The sequence below is a fragment of the Enhydra lutris genome, unplaced genomic scaffold (assembly GCF_002288905.1).
Source record: "Enhydra lutris kenyoni isolate GAN:26980312 unplaced genomic scaffold, ASM228890v2 scaffoldscaffold1, whole genome shotgun sequence".
Taxonomy (NCBI): domain Eukaryota; kingdom Metazoa; phylum Chordata; class Mammalia; order Carnivora; family Mustelidae; genus Enhydra; species Enhydra lutris.
Genome location: NW_019154085.1, coordinates 82,540,995 through 82,557,757, shown reverse-complemented (window position 1 = coordinate 82,557,757; position 16,763 = coordinate 82,540,995). Strand labels below are relative to the sequence as shown.

At 43.9% G+C, this 16,763-nt stretch overlaps 1 protein-coding gene across 1 annotated transcript in view; it reads left to right on the top strand.

The window, feature by feature from the left end:
• The window catches only part of LOC111142050 (kinesin family member 5C), a 154,629-nt gene that overhangs the window by 51,990 nt on the left and 85,876 nt on the right, over positions 1–16,763 (top strand). The window contains exons 2-4 of the mRNA XM_022494987.1: positions 1,976–2,066; positions 9,529–9,602; positions 15,986–16,090. Coding sequence (XP_022350695.1) covers positions 1,976–2,066; positions 9,529–9,602; positions 15,986–16,090 — 270 coding nt within the window. The remainder of the gene's footprint in view (positions 1–1,975; positions 2,067–9,528; positions 9,603–15,985; positions 16,091–16,763) is intronic.

Genomic DNA, 16,763 nt, shown 5'->3' with positions numbered 1-16,763 from the left:
TATTCTGACCGTTTACTTTACTGACATTTAGTTAATTTTATGAATAGATAAGGCTAATAGGAATGTAGTGGGCTGATAGTTGGCGATAGATAGGGGTAAGAAACGTTCTCTTGGTTATTCAGTCAAATACTTGGTTTGCTAATGGAATGAGACTTGCTGGGAACAAAACATTGGAAAATAACCCCTTTCCATAATTTTAACAAGATGACTGATTCTGCTGCTTTTTATAGAAATAAAATCTTGGGGTACCTGGGTGGCTCAATCAGTTAAGTACCCAACTCTTGATTCTGGCTCAGGTCTTGATCTTGGGGTTGTGAGTTCAAGCCCCATGTTGGGCATGGAGGCTACTTAAATAAGTTTTTTTATGGTACCTCAAAATTATCCATTTCTTCTGAGACCAAACTGGAAGTAGCTCATTTATCTGGCTGGCTCAATCCCATTTTCAAAGACTAAAAGCTCAAACAACGCCTGAAGCATAGGACCTTCCCTATGTGCAGCACCATGGTCATGAATGAGGAAAACACCAAGCCAGTCTGACAGCTGCGTACCTCTGTGTGAAGATTATAGGATGTAACAAGCCTTGTCTTTGGGTTCCTCGTGTGCAGTTATCTTTTTGAGGCATTGGCAGGACTGCCCTAGGGTAGAGTTTCCTGGTGTCCAAGCCACATGTAGGAGGTACAGGGTCAGTCAGGGTGAAGGAGACTCTGGGCTCTCCTCTTTCCTGCCCTTCTCCTGCCAGCCCCTCTAACCACTTGGGGGAAATGAAGATAAAGGGCTGCGAGGATGGATCAGGCTGTGGGAGGGGTGGGGGGGGACCACCCCTTGTCCGGGTGGTGGTGGTGGTGGTGGTGGAAAGAAGGCACTGTTGAGAGGGGTGGTTCTCCCTGGGAAGCGGCTATGTCTGTCTCAGCCACCACTTTCCATGGTCCTCAGAACTGTACCTGGCATATAAACACCCAATAATTCCTTGGTGAACGTTGAGTGGTTGGGGGTGAGGGCTCACATAGACCAGGACAGAGCTGCTTCCGTTCCCTTCTGACCATTACTGCCTTGAATGGCACACAGCCCAGTGTCAGACCAAACCCTAAGATCTTACACCTGGGGAAGTCACTTGATTTATTGTGCAGAAGGACCCTCTGTGACTTGGAGGCCTCCACTGAGTTAAGGCATCACGTATACATATAAAGCAAGCACTGGAATTCTTTGGGATACAAAACAATAATATCTTCCTATTAAGAGCAGCTTCTTAAATTTGATCATGTTGTCTTCCCATTGAATAAAATCCAAGCACATTCTCTTGGCTAACAGTGCCCTGTATTAAGTGGCTCCTGATTTCCTTTTTCACCTCTTTTTGTGCCACCCTCTGGTTCCTTGAACACTCCAGACCCCTTCCTGCCTGCTCTGACCTCTGCTAGGTCTGCTCTGTTCTCTCATGGCTCTTCACTTGCCTCTGTCTTTCTGCGATCCTTTAAAGATCCACCGAACTGGCATTTTCTCAGAGAGGCCTGCTTGGCTCTCTCTGTCATCCCGTCTGTCCCATTATTTTGTACCTAGGCATTTTGTGTTTCCCTGGGTGTTTGCCTTCTTGTTTATTAGCTTTCTGCCACACTTGATTGAATGCTTTATAGGTGCGCTGTTTTCTGATTGGGTTAGCCTCTAGTCTAGTCCCTGGTTCAGAATAAGCCTCACAAAATGAATGAATGAATGAAGCCTCAGCCCACTTTTCATCAGAATATGTTTTAAGTAAAAAAAAGAACAAAACATCTTTTTTTTTCTTTCTCAGATTCTCAGTATGCAAAACACATATGCCCATTGTCCGTGTGGATTTGCATTGTAATAATTCCCTAGCCTTAGTACGGAAATGCCTTCAAGGATAGGGTTTGTGATTTAGTGCCTGTGGTCTAACTACTATTAGTGCTTTTTATTCCTAAACTTCTAATGTGTTTTCTCTGCCCTTTCCTTTCGTCTTTTTTAGCAAGGGAAGCCATATGTCTTCGATAGAGTGCTGCCTCCCAGCACGACCCAAGAGCAGGTTTACAATGCGTGTGCAAAGCAAATTGTCAAAGGTAAGTGCTATTTCTTTATTTCCTCCCTGGCCTTTCAGAGTAATTGAAAACATTAGTGATATTTGCAGCCTAGGACTCAAAGTGCCTTGACTATAAGCAGAGGCCTGCTAATTGGAAACACTGAATTGTAGCCCGAGCTCTGACTCTGATTTGCTATGATGTCAAGCAAGTTCTCGCACCTCTCTATACCTCCTTGCCAAGGAAATTTCTTTATTTCTTTTGTCACCTTTTTGGCAGAGTTATTCTGCCACCTAGAAGCTTAAAAGCTATGGTCACACTATTTCTGTAATGGTTTTAAAATACTGCTTTAGGTATAAGACCTCCTTTTTACTTTGAAGGAGACAAAAATATATGTATTTCTGATGCTCCAGTTGTCTGTTTTTGGCTGATTCATTTTGGGCATCTGTCTCTTCAGGGAGAAGCCTTACACGTGGAAAATTCTCGGGCATCAAGGAATTTTCTACAGTACCATAAAATCACATTACCTTGTTGGTTATTGAGCTCTTCTTGCTACTCAGCATTTCTTAAACATACTTCTTTCTAACCCACTTTCCACCTTTCCACCCAGATACCAACATTTGTTCCTCCAAATAGATAGCCTGAAGCCTAAAATCATCTCAGAGATCAGCCCTTTTCTCTGGGACTGGCCTTGGCCCTGAAGGTTCTGCGTCAAAATAACAGCAGGGAGATGAAGCAATTTACACATTGCTCTACCTTGCCCTTTCAAATCAGGGGCAGGCTGGAGCTTGCCTTGGGGGAGCTCGCCATCTGGACAGAACTGAGGAGCATCTCCTGCTACTTTGTTTTTCATCTTCATATCTTAACCTTCAACTCTGAATGCTACGGCCCCTGTGCTTTCAAATGTCCTGATGTTTCCACCTTTATAGGTAGCTGTAGATTTAAAGAGCAAAAAAGCAAAAACAATTCAAAAAGCACCTTGTCATGCAAGACGTGCTTGTTTTTGGAAGATGACTAACCTAAGTATTTGAAATTCCTGAAAGCCAACCCTGGGTGCATCTGTTCGATTAGTTCTGACCCTGGGCTCCTGCGTGGGAGATGGAACGTAATGTTCCTCACTGAGGTGTATGGTTATTCATGTTCCTGTTGCAGACATCAATTGATTTTGAAGGTCTTCACAGGAAGATGATACAGAAAACAGAAGAGAAAAACATGCCTGAATTTGGGCTCTTCTTGAATTAATACTGTGGGCCTATATCTGGTGGTAATGTTTGTCTTCTCTCTACTTCTATTCTCTTGTATCTCTTCCTGTCTAAAAATGTTTTCTCTCTCTCTATAAGCAGACTCTTCCTTATTTTTATTAAAGTAAGATTAATCACATGTGAGCCATAATTTCCTTCTTTTTCTCTCCCCTTCCATTATCAGAAGCAAATAGTATTTACCACGTGCTGTGCTAAGCATGAGGTCCATTTCAACACATCTCTAAGTTGATGTTGTAATTAGAGATGGATGCACTCCCTTTTTCAAAAATCCCGTGATTAACAAACAATCATAACCTTTCAGTCTTCATTACTAGAGAAGTTGGGTCTCTTTCAGTGTTTGGGTTTTTCTGTAGTATGAAATGTCAGAAATAGGCAGTCCTTGGAAAGTTCTTGTGAAGATGTGACCTAACTGGGTCACTTGAGGCCCAATATATGGTGAGCCACAAAGAAAACCACTTAGGGTAACATTAGGCTCTGACATGATATGATAAACAGATAGTTTTCAGATGCTGTAAATGTAATATGAGCATACTCATTTTGTAACAAAGAGTTCTTTCTTCTTCCTTGAAAGGAAACTAATGGGGGGTGATGAAGGCCTAATTTAACTTTTTTTAATACCCACTGAGGCTAGCATGAGGGGAAGTGGCTATGTTATTTCTGCATCAGCAAGGTAAAACACAGATGTATAAGAAAAAATTCCTTAGAATAGTTAATAGGTACAGCTGAGGTTTCTTTCTTTTTTTTTTTTTTTAAGATTTTATTTATTTGTTTATTTGACAGAGATAGAGAGACACAGTGAGAGAGGGAACACAAGCAGGAAGAGTGGGAGAGGGAGAAGCAGGCTTCCCGCTGAGCAGGGAGCCCGACGCAGGTCTTGATCCCAGGACCCCGGGACCGTGACCTGAGCCAAAGGCGGACGCTTAACCCACTGAGCCATCCAGGCAGCTCACAACTGAGGTTTCTTTTGCCATGACAAGCCCTATTTAAATCAGGAAAGGAAGGTGGCACTGTAGGGGTCTCTCTTTCTAGAGGCCAGAAATTCAATCAGATAACTTCTGAAGGCCACCGCAACCCCCACGAGTCATGGTAATGTAGTGGACTTGCAAGCGTTTCTTTCAAGGCTTTCTGAACCCTGAACGTTTTTGAGATCAGGAAGACTCCTTTTAACTGGATAGCTTTTTTTCTCTCTTGGTTTTTTCATTCCCTTCAACTTCACTGTGTTTTTCAAAACATATTTCAAACATTTGATTCTAGAATTCTGGTACCTCCCACATTCCCATCTTTGTCTGGTGTGTGTTTTTCAAAATGTTGTCTGAAAGAGTATGTAGAATTCTTTGTTTCTTCCAGAAAAGCTTATAGGATTTGTGACTCTCAGCATGGTAAATAGGAAGGTTTCTGTGGACGCGCTAGGAATTAAAAACCATGGTTACTGCTTGCTATTGTTGAAGTACGGGGAACTATTTCCCACTCTACAGAAGTCACTCTGGGCATTTGCCTTTCAAATTAACTTGATGTGGACTGTACAGGGCTAGAGGAGGTGGTTCCTTGTTTTCTAGATCTGATTTCTTTAGGCTTCGTTTGTTTGGTTGTTTCTTTTACCCATTCCTTTATGCAGAGATAGTAAGTATTTACCATGTAGAGTAAGCACTGCTAGGGATTAGAGTCACCAAGGTATATAAGACTGTCTGCAGGGGCGCCTGGGTGGCTCAGTGGGTTAAAGCCTCTACCTTAGGTTCAGGTCATGATTCCAGGGTCCTGGGATCAAGCCCTGAATCAGGTTCTCTGCTCAGCAGGGAGCCTGCTTCCCTTCCTCTCTCTCTCTCTGCCTGCCTTACTGCCTGCTTGTGATCTCTGTCAAATAAATAAATCTTAAAAAAAAAAAAAAAAGTCTGTCTGCAGAAAGCTTCACGGATAGGGAAAGAGACGGAGGCACCCATAGTTCTTGTACCTGTGGGGAATACATGCTTTAAACTGGCTGTGTGCAGAATGCTGTGGAACCACGGAAGGAAGTCACAGGGGACTGATTTTGGTGAATGGGGATGAGGTTTAGAGAATTAAGGAAGGCTTCTTGGAAAGGCTGGGTCCTGTAGACTGTAGAATATGTCTACATTCTGTACAAGCACAAGGAACGGCAGAATCATAAAACACAGATTATATGGCTTGTTTGGGCAACTTAGAGTGTTACAAGGTACTGAGGGGCCAGAACTTAAAAAGATAGGCTAGATCAGAGTTCGGTGGAATTGGATGGGCTTTATCCTCCAGGCAATGTGGATTCACTGACAAGTTTCAGGCTCAGGATACTATAAATATGTTTTATTATATTATATGTGCCTCTTAAGAAGAAGTATATTTATTTGGGTACTGTTATCTGTCAGGCACCATCTATGCACTTTACGTATGTTATCGTATTTTAAGTCTCAGCAATTTTATGAGGTATGGGCATTATTGGTTCCATTGTACTAAAGAGGGATTTGAAGTTAGATGACTCGCCCAGGTCAGTTAGGGGTTGGTAAGGCTGGAATTTGAGCCTGAGTTTTGCCTGTCTTCCTTGAATTTTTCTGCACTATTCTGCTCCCACTCTTCTGGAGAGCTCATAATGAGCATTTAGTAACTATTTATGAGTTGTTACTTTTCTATCAGGCCACATGGACTATTAACCAAGCATTGCAAAAAGACAGGGATAGGAATGGCCACGGGAAAAGGAGAGAGGAGAGAGAGGGAGAGATTGTGGCGGGTGGCCTTGGGGTGGCTCTGCCTGTCTCCCAACAGTGAGATGCATGTCCATTCTGAAGATGCAGGAATGCCCTTCCCTTCAGACTGACTGGCCCACCATTCTGGTCTGCCACTAGTGTTCAGCAGGGCTGCCTCGAGGCATATGCCTACTTGAGTAGTTTGTTGGACAGCCAGAGCCTTAGTTAGGGCTCCAAGGCAGGGATGACTTGTCTGTCACTATTGCCACTGACAGGCCGCCATTTCATTTGGGGAGTTGGTACGAGGCCATGCCTTCTCAGGAACTTGTATGATTACATCCTCCTCAAATTCTTACCCAACAGTAGAATTAACTCTTCTGCTCTAGGAAGATCTGGACTCAGAACTAGCAAAATCTAGGGTGGAAAACTGGCTTCTGAAGTCTATAGCGAGAGGCGAGAAGTATTTTCAAGTTTCGTCCCCCTCTCTGGAGGTGAGAAGGCTCTTCCCACCTGCTGCAGAACCTCTCTTTGGGTTTGCTTGGCTGCCGGATGGATGTGTGCTGTGTTTGTGGGTGCCACTAGCTTTGTGGTGTGAGCTGAGGTCATATCACGCCAGAGCCCATCACAAAGCAAGGTTCTGTCTGGCTGAGCTGGTTCCTGGCTCTGCGGCTGGTGCACAGAAACAGTCATTCTGCTATGGGAGAGGCTCTGAAACAAATGCTTTCCTTGGGCCCAGGAACTGTCATTCAGTGTGATGAAAGTGCCTTTTTGTGGGCTGTTTCTATTAGGGTTGGGTGGGGGTTGCTGTGTGGCTCATCGTGGTGCTCTCCCATCCTGCTTTCCTGGGCGTGTGCTCTGGCCTCCTCCATCCCAGCGGTCCAACCCAAATGCACAGTGTGCCCTCACTTTCCCTCCTGCCTCTCCTCTCCCCTGATAATCAGACATAGACTGGGTAAACACACCAACCCCTACAACCTGGAGTTTGGAAGAAAATTGAGAACACTGGGTTCAAAGAGCTTTTTCTATCTTTTTAAAAAATAACCATTTAAGTCACAGTTGAGTTGAAAGAAGGCATCGGCTCTGTTCAGCCTTGAACACTAGAGATAGGTTCTGCAACAATGAATTAATTGTAACATGACTGTAAATAGTACTTCAAAGACTAAGCAGCATTTGTTCTGATGGAGTTTTATGTACTCTCTTTTCCTTAAAAAAAAAAAATAATAATAATAATTGCACTCCGTGTTGAAATAGCAGCAACAAACAGTCAAGGATTCTCCAAGTAGAGCCTCCTGTGTTCCTTAGCTCCCTGCTCTAAGACCAGTAGTGCTCTCCCTGAGCTCTTGTTTTCCCGTGTGTGTCGCAGGCCTCACCCTGCAGGAGTCCTGGCAGCAGCAGCTAACTAGGAGTTAGTAGGATTGCACATTCTGCCCAGGGAAGTTGGGTTTAGAGGTGTGGACCCTGTCCAGGGGTGCCCAATTTAGGTGCACCGGCCACGCTGCTTGGTGGCAGTAGAGGAAACGTGCCGGGTTTTCTCTTGTCCGTGGGGCTCTGACTCTGAGCTGGGTTTTCTTTAGGGTGCCGCACGTTGCTCAGAGCCCCCTTCTGCGTGCATGTGCACTTGCAGGGTCGCCGGTGGCCTGTGAGAAGGAGCAGAGGGAGCTGGACCCTTGGCCTTGGCCTCCTTACCCCGGATCTAATAATGCCTGGGCTGGTAGGTCCCAGAGTGCCTCCTACACCGGGGCTGGAGGTAAGGAGGCCCTTTGAGTTTAGGGAGAGATGTTTGATTTCTGATAAACAGAAGCTTTAGTGCTGCGATTGTGGCTAGCATTCCAACTGCCCGGAGCTGTTTATGCCACGAATATAGAATTTTAAAGGTACAGCCGCAGGATGGGAGCCTCTTTCTTTGTGTCCCTCAAAGCACGTTGCATTCATGGCCATTTAGAGGCTCTCCACTCTGAATCTGTTCTCTGAGCAAGTTGGCATTTCTGTGAAAACTGAAGCTTGAACCCCCAACCCTTACATTGTGGTCTTCAAGTTTTTGCTTCTGTTCCCAAGGAAACCATTACCAGAAGTTTGATATGTGTGAACATTCTCTCTCTCCCTCCTCTCTCTCAATATAGCTTGACACAAACTCTGGAGGGCTGCTAGGATTTAAAAAAAAAAAAAAAAAAATCCTGCTGCTGAATTTTTCTCTCTCTTTTTTTTTTTTAAGCTTCTTGAAGGAAAATCCCACTTTCTTTTGTGACCCCAGTTCACACTCTAGTAACCTCAGATCAATAACATGTAAATTGAAAAAAGTTTTAGAAAAGCTAACAAAACAACAAAAATTAACTGGCATGAAATTCGGAGAGATCAAAACCACAAACAAACCAGCCTAATCAGGGCCTGAACTAGCTGGAGCTGGTGGCCTGGCGTGATGAGGGAAGGAGCCAGGGGCCCTGAAGAGGACACCTCAGTAGGGGGTTTCTCAGAGAGGTGGTGAAGGGAATTGCCACATTTTTTTTTTTTTTTTGCCTCTTCATTAACATATTCTGTAAGAATGTGAGTACGTTTCTTATCGCCCCCACTGTCCTTTCAGGAATGAGACTTCCTTCCCTTATGTACAGCTGTTGGGTCAGGGATATTAATCATGTACTATTTACCTTTCGGTGATTTGATGCAGATGAAGGAGGACTGAGGGAAACGAGTGGTAAATATATTTTAATCACCTCAGCTGCTTTGAAGGAATTCCCACAGATAATCTCCAGTGTGGAGCAGCATCTGTCCGCATGCTTCCCCTTGTCCCTGTGTGAAATGGAAGCCGGCCTGCCGAGTGGGGGGCTTTGCACAGTGTGCTCATTGTGTAATTAAAAGAAATTCCCGATGCTGATGGGCCTGGGCCATCCTGCCAGCACCGTCACTGAAAATACAGAGGTCTTAACTTTGAGGTCCCCGGCGTTTCCGGGCTGATCGGATTGTCCCCGTGTGGCTGGGTTTACAGAGTGGGGCCCTGTCCTTCTCCCCAGTTCTGGACTAGCTCCGTTCTCAAGGGGCTCCGGGCCGCCTTCCTGAAAAACCTCCCCCAGGAGCTCGCCTGCGCCGGCATTTCAACTGACCCAAATCAGATCTTTGGGAAAGAAATTCTATTCTATACCTCACTCCAGAGAGTCAGGACACGGATAATGTTTTTCTTCCTCGAACTGATCTCAGGAGATCAATTTAAAGAAGAAAACTTGAGTATCTTCTGCTGAAAAGGAAGTGTACTGCTCGATATCTGTCTTAATATTGACGTTACTGGGAGAGAGTGTCTGTGTCTTTTTCTTTTTTTTTTTTTTGCCTCTTCATTAATATATTCTGTAGGAATGTGACTACATTTCTTATTTGGGGAACAGTGGAGGCCTTCATTTCTGCTTTTATCTCACAATTCTACTTAAAATGCAAATGTAGTTGAAATACATCATTTGTGTGAAAAATGAGATGGGCCATTTGGAATATGTGATTTTAAATATGGAACCAACACAAGCATACGATCAAAGTAATGAGTTAATTTTAATTTCTTTTTCTTGCCTGCAGATGTCCTTGAAGGTTACAATGGGACTATTTTTGCCTATGGACAGACCTCGTCAGGAAAGACGCACACAATGGAGGTATGATTGCAGCGTGCTGGGAAGCATCCCCACGGGTGGCTCAGTAGCTCTGTACGACCAGCCACATTTGGGTGCCTGCAGCCCCCTGACTGTGATGTGAGAGAGAGACAGTAAAGGGACCGGTCATGTCTGACCAATTCATTTTGGCATTGTGGAGTTTCAAAATAATGATAATAAAATCCCAGGAGTTCAGAATTTCAAAGAAAATCCTTTGTTGTGGCTCTCTCAAAATGGTAATAGTACATTCTTTTAAAATACTCATCAGTAAACTAAACAGTAGTGTGAGTATCCTTAGGGACTGCGGCCCTAATCTCACTGAGAAAGTCTGCTGTGAGAATCATTTATGCTAAGAAGGGCCACTCTAGGGAGGCGAATTTCCTCAGAGGAAATAAAAAACCGTAGGACAGAGATGCAAAGAAGTTGGCTTATGGACCAAATTCAGCCCAGAGACATATTTTTATTCTGTCTGCACACCGTGTGTTTTTATATTTTTTTAAAAAATTATTATATGTATTTTTTAATTGCAGGCAGTGCTTAAAAGGGGATGATTTCACACAATTTTAAGCTTCCAAATTGGGTTGAAAATTCTAAAGATCCTACAACTAGGCAAAATTTCACCATCCTATAAAGCGTAGGCGTCACTAGTGCAGAGATCATCATTGTCTTCTTCACCTGTTTATTCACGTTTCTAGTGCATGGAACAGCGGCTGTTCCTCTAGGAGGGGTTCGATAAAAACACTTGTTAAATTGATAGCCTCGAGGTGACAGTGGCCAGCCCTGTGTGTGGGCTGGGCCATCCAGTGTACCCAGCCCCCTGCATGCACAGTAGGAACTAGCGTGCAGCCTCCTCTGTCATTAGCATGCACACCTGACCTCTGTGGGGGTGTGAAGGTGTGAGCCCAACTCAGAGTGTTGGCTGTGGAGCCTGTAGCTGTCTTCCAGACAAGACACATTTACAGATAAAATTGGCCCCCTTTACCTCTTCTTTTCCTGCTTTTTTGCCATGGCCTCCTGTAAGCCCTTCAGGGCCGGATGCTCTTCTATAGGCTGGGCCCTCCTGACAGGTGAGCAGAAGTAGAAGAGTGGTTATTATAAGACACTGTGCAGAGGAAGTTTGGGGAATTCAGCTTACAAGCAGCAGGGTAAGATGAATCCTTGATCCTTCAAGCTTAGGATTTTCATTTACAGTTCCCTCCTGGGAGTGTTACTGAGAGACGTTGGCCACAGAACTGGTTTAGCTTATGAATCATTCCTATTGAAGAGGAGATTTCAAAGGCACAAGGCTAAAACCCTTGGGGCTCTGATGTTCTGCTCACACACATTCTAAGTGTGCGTGTGACTCTGGGGGATCTTATTTCTGTTGTGTTGACTCACTTTCAACCGTTCGGGGGGGATGGGGGACAGTGGCTCCGAGATCGCACAGATTAAAGGAAGCATGAAATCTGTTTACCACTGCTTCTGGGCGGAGCAGGACCGTTCCCTGCACCTGAGCCTTGGTCACGCTCTTCTCTGCATCTCATGTTCTCATGCAATACCCCTTGGAGATGCAGGCACATCCTCTTGCCTGCCTCTTACTGGACCCCAAACCCTTAACCTTCCAGGCACTAGCAAAGTTGCAGTTCTGTGTTTCCCAAGTACCAGCAACTCCAGTAGCCATGACAAAAGCTCCCTCATAGGCCATAAGGCATGGTGGTGGGGGTGGCGCATCTCATGATGATGTCCATCAGTCTCTAGGTTTTTGGAACATTACCAAACAATATACACAATAACAACAGAAAATGCGGTAGTTAGAATCCCCCAAATCATAGGGACTGTTTACAAGAGTGACCTTTTTAGCTTTGGGATTAATTCATCTTTGGAAAATACAAGGTATTTGCTCAATGTCAGAAATTTAAAATGTAAACCATCAAAGGAGAGACCTGTCCCCAGAGTAAAATCATAGTTTGTGGTGTGTGTGTGTGTGTGTTGGGGAGGGGCGAATCTGTGGGTGTAAGGAGATGGCAAAGACAAATGCCAGCTCTTTAAAATGAAAATAGGAGGGGTTTTGTTAAATGTGGATGCCTGGAGCCCTGGGCCTCTCACAGCATGAGCCTTACAAGTCCTGCAGCACGCTCAGCTGGGGACCTTAGGGGAACTGGCTTCTGTGCAGGTTACTCTCACAGTAAATTTAGGCAAATTTTGTAGTTTTTTCATCCACATCAGTTTTAAAAGGTTGATTGCAAGGGGCGTTTTTCTTTACTATGACTTCCGAAGATCCTAGAAGGAAGGAATGGGTTGGAAACTTTCCTAGACACCCCCCTTCCCAACACACACACTTAGTCTGGTTCTTTCTGTCCAGTAATTATAGATTGAAGAGAAGGTAGGGGATATTTTAGAGGAAAAGAGAAGCCCCGAGCTGAAGTCGTAGAGACTGTGGGAGACTGAAAAATCCAGGACCCCGGAATGCAATTAAATTAAAAAACAAAACAAAACAAAACAAAACCCTGCAGGGCTTGCACCATCTGAACGGATTTTATGTATTTGGAATTACACATTGTGATCTCTCAAAGGCTTTTGGAAGGGGATGTTAACTCCCTGAATGGACAGAGCTCTCACATTTTAAAGCTGTTTTTCATTTTAATCCCCTCATTTTTGGTCTGACATCCAGTGGTGATTCCATTACCTTCTATTGAGGAGAACAAACAGATAAGCCTACATAAAATTGGAAAGATTAGCTTCTGAAGATGCAGCATTTAAGGTGGATTCTAAGTAAAAATAGGAAACACTTGACGGTGCTGATGCCAGGCTTGGTAGGACACTGGCATGCACTGGGCCCTGGCATGTGCAGCCAGTGTTCCAGGGCTGGGTCGAAGGAGGGCTGCTGGGGGTGCTGGCTATATGGGGAAGAGAGGGCTGGACCTTTGTTTGGCCTGTGGTGCTGGGAAGAGCTTCTGTGGGCCTTGGGCTTTGCTTTGTGGCCCTCTTTGGCACAGATTTAGATGGATGGAGACACGCTGTTTTTCCTTCTGCCCGAAGGGACACCTGGAGCCCGTGGAATGGTGCAACCCCCCCACTGCTGGGCTGAGCCTGCCAAATGATTTTTAATGAGCCTGTTCGAGTGCATTGGTGCTTGTGTGAGCTGACAGGCTGCCTGCTTTCCCATCTTAAGTGTTTCAGGAAACTGTCCTGCTTGGGAGGTTGAGGAGGCACCTGGGGCTAGAACAAAGGGAGTCTTGTTCTGTGGCTGATGGCCTGCGTCTGGTTTCTTCTTTCATACATGCCCTGAGAAGGCCACGTTCAGAAGTGGGAGAAGTTTTTGAAGAGGATTATATAGGATACAAGTATAAAAATGTTCTTTTTGTTTTCTGAGAGAAAAAAGGATGATGAAGTGGGACATTCCTTTCCTACCCAAATCCATCCCAATCCTTCAGCCAACTGAAGTAGTCCTGGCTATCTGGAAGGTAGCCTCGGTTAGTATTCTTCAGTTCCTGGGCCACATTGCTGTCCTCTCAGGATCCCTGCTGCATCCCCTTTGCCCATCCTCATCTTCCTCCTCTCTCAAGATTTGTCGTCCCTCAACTAAGCCATCCCAATACCACCCCAGCTGGAAAGGACTCTCCTGTGCTCTAAATTTCCACAGCTCTCTGCTTTTTTACCACCTTTCATTGCCTAAGGTGACTACTGCGTATGTGTAGATGTGTATTTTATTTGCAAGAAGGAGTGAAGACCTTTATGAAACACCTATCTCATACATACACAACACACACATCAAAACTCCCCCCAACACCACTCACACCCACATACTACATACATCACACACATCCACTCCATACACCACGTATACCAACACACACACACACACACACACACACACACACACACACACACACACACACAGATTGTCTTGACAGGCTCAGTTTATTGAACATAAAGGCTCAGTTTTCACCACACTTGGGTTTATGAGCTAGATCAAGCATCCCAGCCTGGGAACCTGTGGTAGATTTGAGTAGTACTTCTATAACCATGGGAATGGGAGGTATCCTTACGCCTTCTCCAAATACACATGTGCTGCCCTCTCATGTGATTTTTAGGTGTGGGCCTCAGGGAAACAACACAGGGAGTGTCCCAGACTCATCCCTGGTTCTGCCTTGGTTCTTACCCTGACAAAGGCAAACAAAGGGATGCCAGTATTTGTATAAGCTAGGAATCAATTGAAAGATAAATCTTTTGGAAGGGAAAGCATCTAGGGAAACAGACTTGAGTCATTTATAAATGACTTTTGGATTATCTCTCATCTTTCTTTGTCTGTGGACCACTGAGTAGAAGCTAAAGGATTATGATGGATTATTGAAGGGTTCTGTGGGGAGCATGGGGGGCACTCCTCAGATCTCCAAGGTGGATTGGTCCAGTGGTATCACAAAATTTGACTGGACAGAGATCTGTGTTTTCACAGTCCATGTCATTTCTGCCAGCAATTTACACAGTCCTGAGCCTGTGGGGCCCAATATTTTATGTTTACAACGGCCTATGAGAAGTAAGCTTACCAACATTTGAGAGATTCTGAGTCTCAGTCATTGAGGGCTGTTTTCCTGAGATTTCTAGTCATGGTCTGGGATAGAAATGTATTTTCAGACTCTTCAGGTCAAATAAACCTTGACGACTGCTTAATGAGAACCTGATATGAGCTGAATAATATAATGCTAACATTTATCATTTCTAACCCTCTCTTTATACTGCTTAATTTAACTTCTACAATAATTCGATGCAGGAGACACCGTACTTAGCGTCATAAGCAATGAGAAGAAATACATATGCACTGGCCATCTTGCCTTCAGGGGCTGTACCGTCAAAAAGCCACATAAACACATCACAGGATTTAGGATCCTTAACATGTGAGGGCATTCCCAGGTGAAAGAGCTTTGCCAGGGCCCAGATGTATCTAAATTCAGCCTTTCTCTTGCTTTCAATGGAGTGGAAGGTGGATCAGGTGTGCAAAGGAGGATTCAGAACCGGAAGTGCTTAGCGCCTAAGTCCACATGATTTCTTGCTTTTGGTAATTCAGATTGTTGGCTTCAGAGTCAGCCTGTCAGAGAGGCACTATGTGGTGAACCCCCGAAGGATACAGAAGATCTCACTGAAGAAAACAAAGCAGATCTTCCAGGTGTCGGGCAGATTTTAGAACAAGGGTGTGAGTCCTAGTGTTGGTAAAGTTTGCTGAGAGAAGAGTAAATGGGTTTTGTACTTTTCTTCCAGTTCCATTTTTCCTAGAGTTTAGAACTTTCTGAAGATCCTAGAGTTTTAGAACTTTCTGAAGACTCTTCTTGCCAATGATTACTTTAGACTTTCAGAGTTCGTGTTTGTGCATTGATGTGTGGTTTAACAGGGAACAGGACAGAACTTGGAGCATGGGAGTAAGGAAGGGTCTCTGGAAGTCCTTGCTGAGGCTGCTGTTTAAATACTTCTAGAGCTCTTGTTTGGGGATTGCTTTCAGATATCGTGGCATATTTTTTTGAAAGTCTTCAGAAGCAGCAAATCTGGATCTTTAAAAATGGATTTAGTGATAGAACTCAAATCACAGAAAAATTCATCTATCCCTTCATCCCTTAGATGAAATATCCCTCAAATCCCTTAGGGTTGGAGGATGGTTGCTGGCTGCATGGGAAAGGGAGGGCTGGGCCTCTTCGGTAGAAAAAAGGGGGATAAAAGAATAAGAGAATATCTTACAAGTGAATTTAAATATTAGAAATAGCAAAAAATTTAAAAAGAAACCAGCTAAAAATTTTTTGTAACATTTCAGGCTGGGAATTACAGATTTTTAAGAAATTGATAAAATGGCTTTTCTTGATTGGTTTGTGAGGTGATACTGAAGGTATTCCTAGAATAATTATTGTTAAATTTTTGAGCAGTGATGACTATCAGTCTATCAATGTCTGTCAGCTCTCAAGTTGGCTTTATTAAAGCAAATTAATTTGGACTTACACATTTGGATCAGTTTGTAAAAATTTCAAAACAAAAACCACATTTAGTATGTGATAGTTACCATATAATCCCAGACCTTCTCCTGTCTTCCTTCCCTCCTCCTTCCTACCCACACTCTCACCACATATAATGATTTAATGATTTGCTGCCCTGAGTGGCCCCTGGAGAAAATATTTTCAAGCCCCAGAACCTGACAGAACAAGCTCTCTTTTGCTGGGTGAAAAGGAACACGGTGAGTTATTTCCATGAACTTTTGGGCTGTTGGCACGTCAGGGGGACCTCCAAGGATCTGACTGTGTGTGTGTGTGGAGGGGGGGTGCTCCCTCTTCCATGGAGTTCTGTTATGAAACCCAGCTTGGTTCCTTCTCTCTTCCACATGTTTCCTGGCACTCTAGCTGCCTGTGCTTGTGTTTTTCCCTCACTAGGGGAAGCTACATGACCCTCAACTCATGGGGATCATCCCAAGGATTGCCCATGACATCTTTGACCACATCTATTCCATGGATGAAAACTTGGAGTTTCACATCAAGGTGAGTGCTATTGATTAAAGAGAAAAACTGGGCCCCAAATCATGTTTTCGTTTTCCTTTTTGTATGTATACATAAAAGATTGTTTTTTATCTATTTTAAATGAAATGCTATGGTAAGCAAAGCCATAGTTATTTAATGACTCAGGTGAATACTGAGGAAATATCAAAGTAAAATAAAAACCTTATTTAGGATAGAATCATCTGGATAGTTATCTGAATTCTACCCTTTACCCAGTGGATCTCTGTAGATATGACTGGAATGTGTCCATGATTGGGTTAGGACAGCATTTCCCAAAGTGTGTTCCATGGAACACAGTCCCTCATATTATTAATAGGTGGCCTATCAGGGAAAAGGCTAATGGGGCCAAATAAGCTGGGAAAATGTTTTGTTGAACAATGTTAAATTCATCACAGGTTAAATATGCTATTATGTAATCCAGTTCTACAAAGGGGACATGTAGCAGATTATGTTTTCCAGCTTATTTGACTGTGTTCGTATTTTTCCCCTCTTGAGGACTAGTGTTTTGAGGAGTATGCTCTGACAAGTGTTGGTGAAGGGCGTTATCCTTCCTGGTTTTTGTTTTTGTTTTTATTTTTTATTTTATTTTTTTAAAGATTTTATTTATTTATTTGGCAGAGAGATCACAAGTAGACAGGGAGGCAGGCAGAGAGAG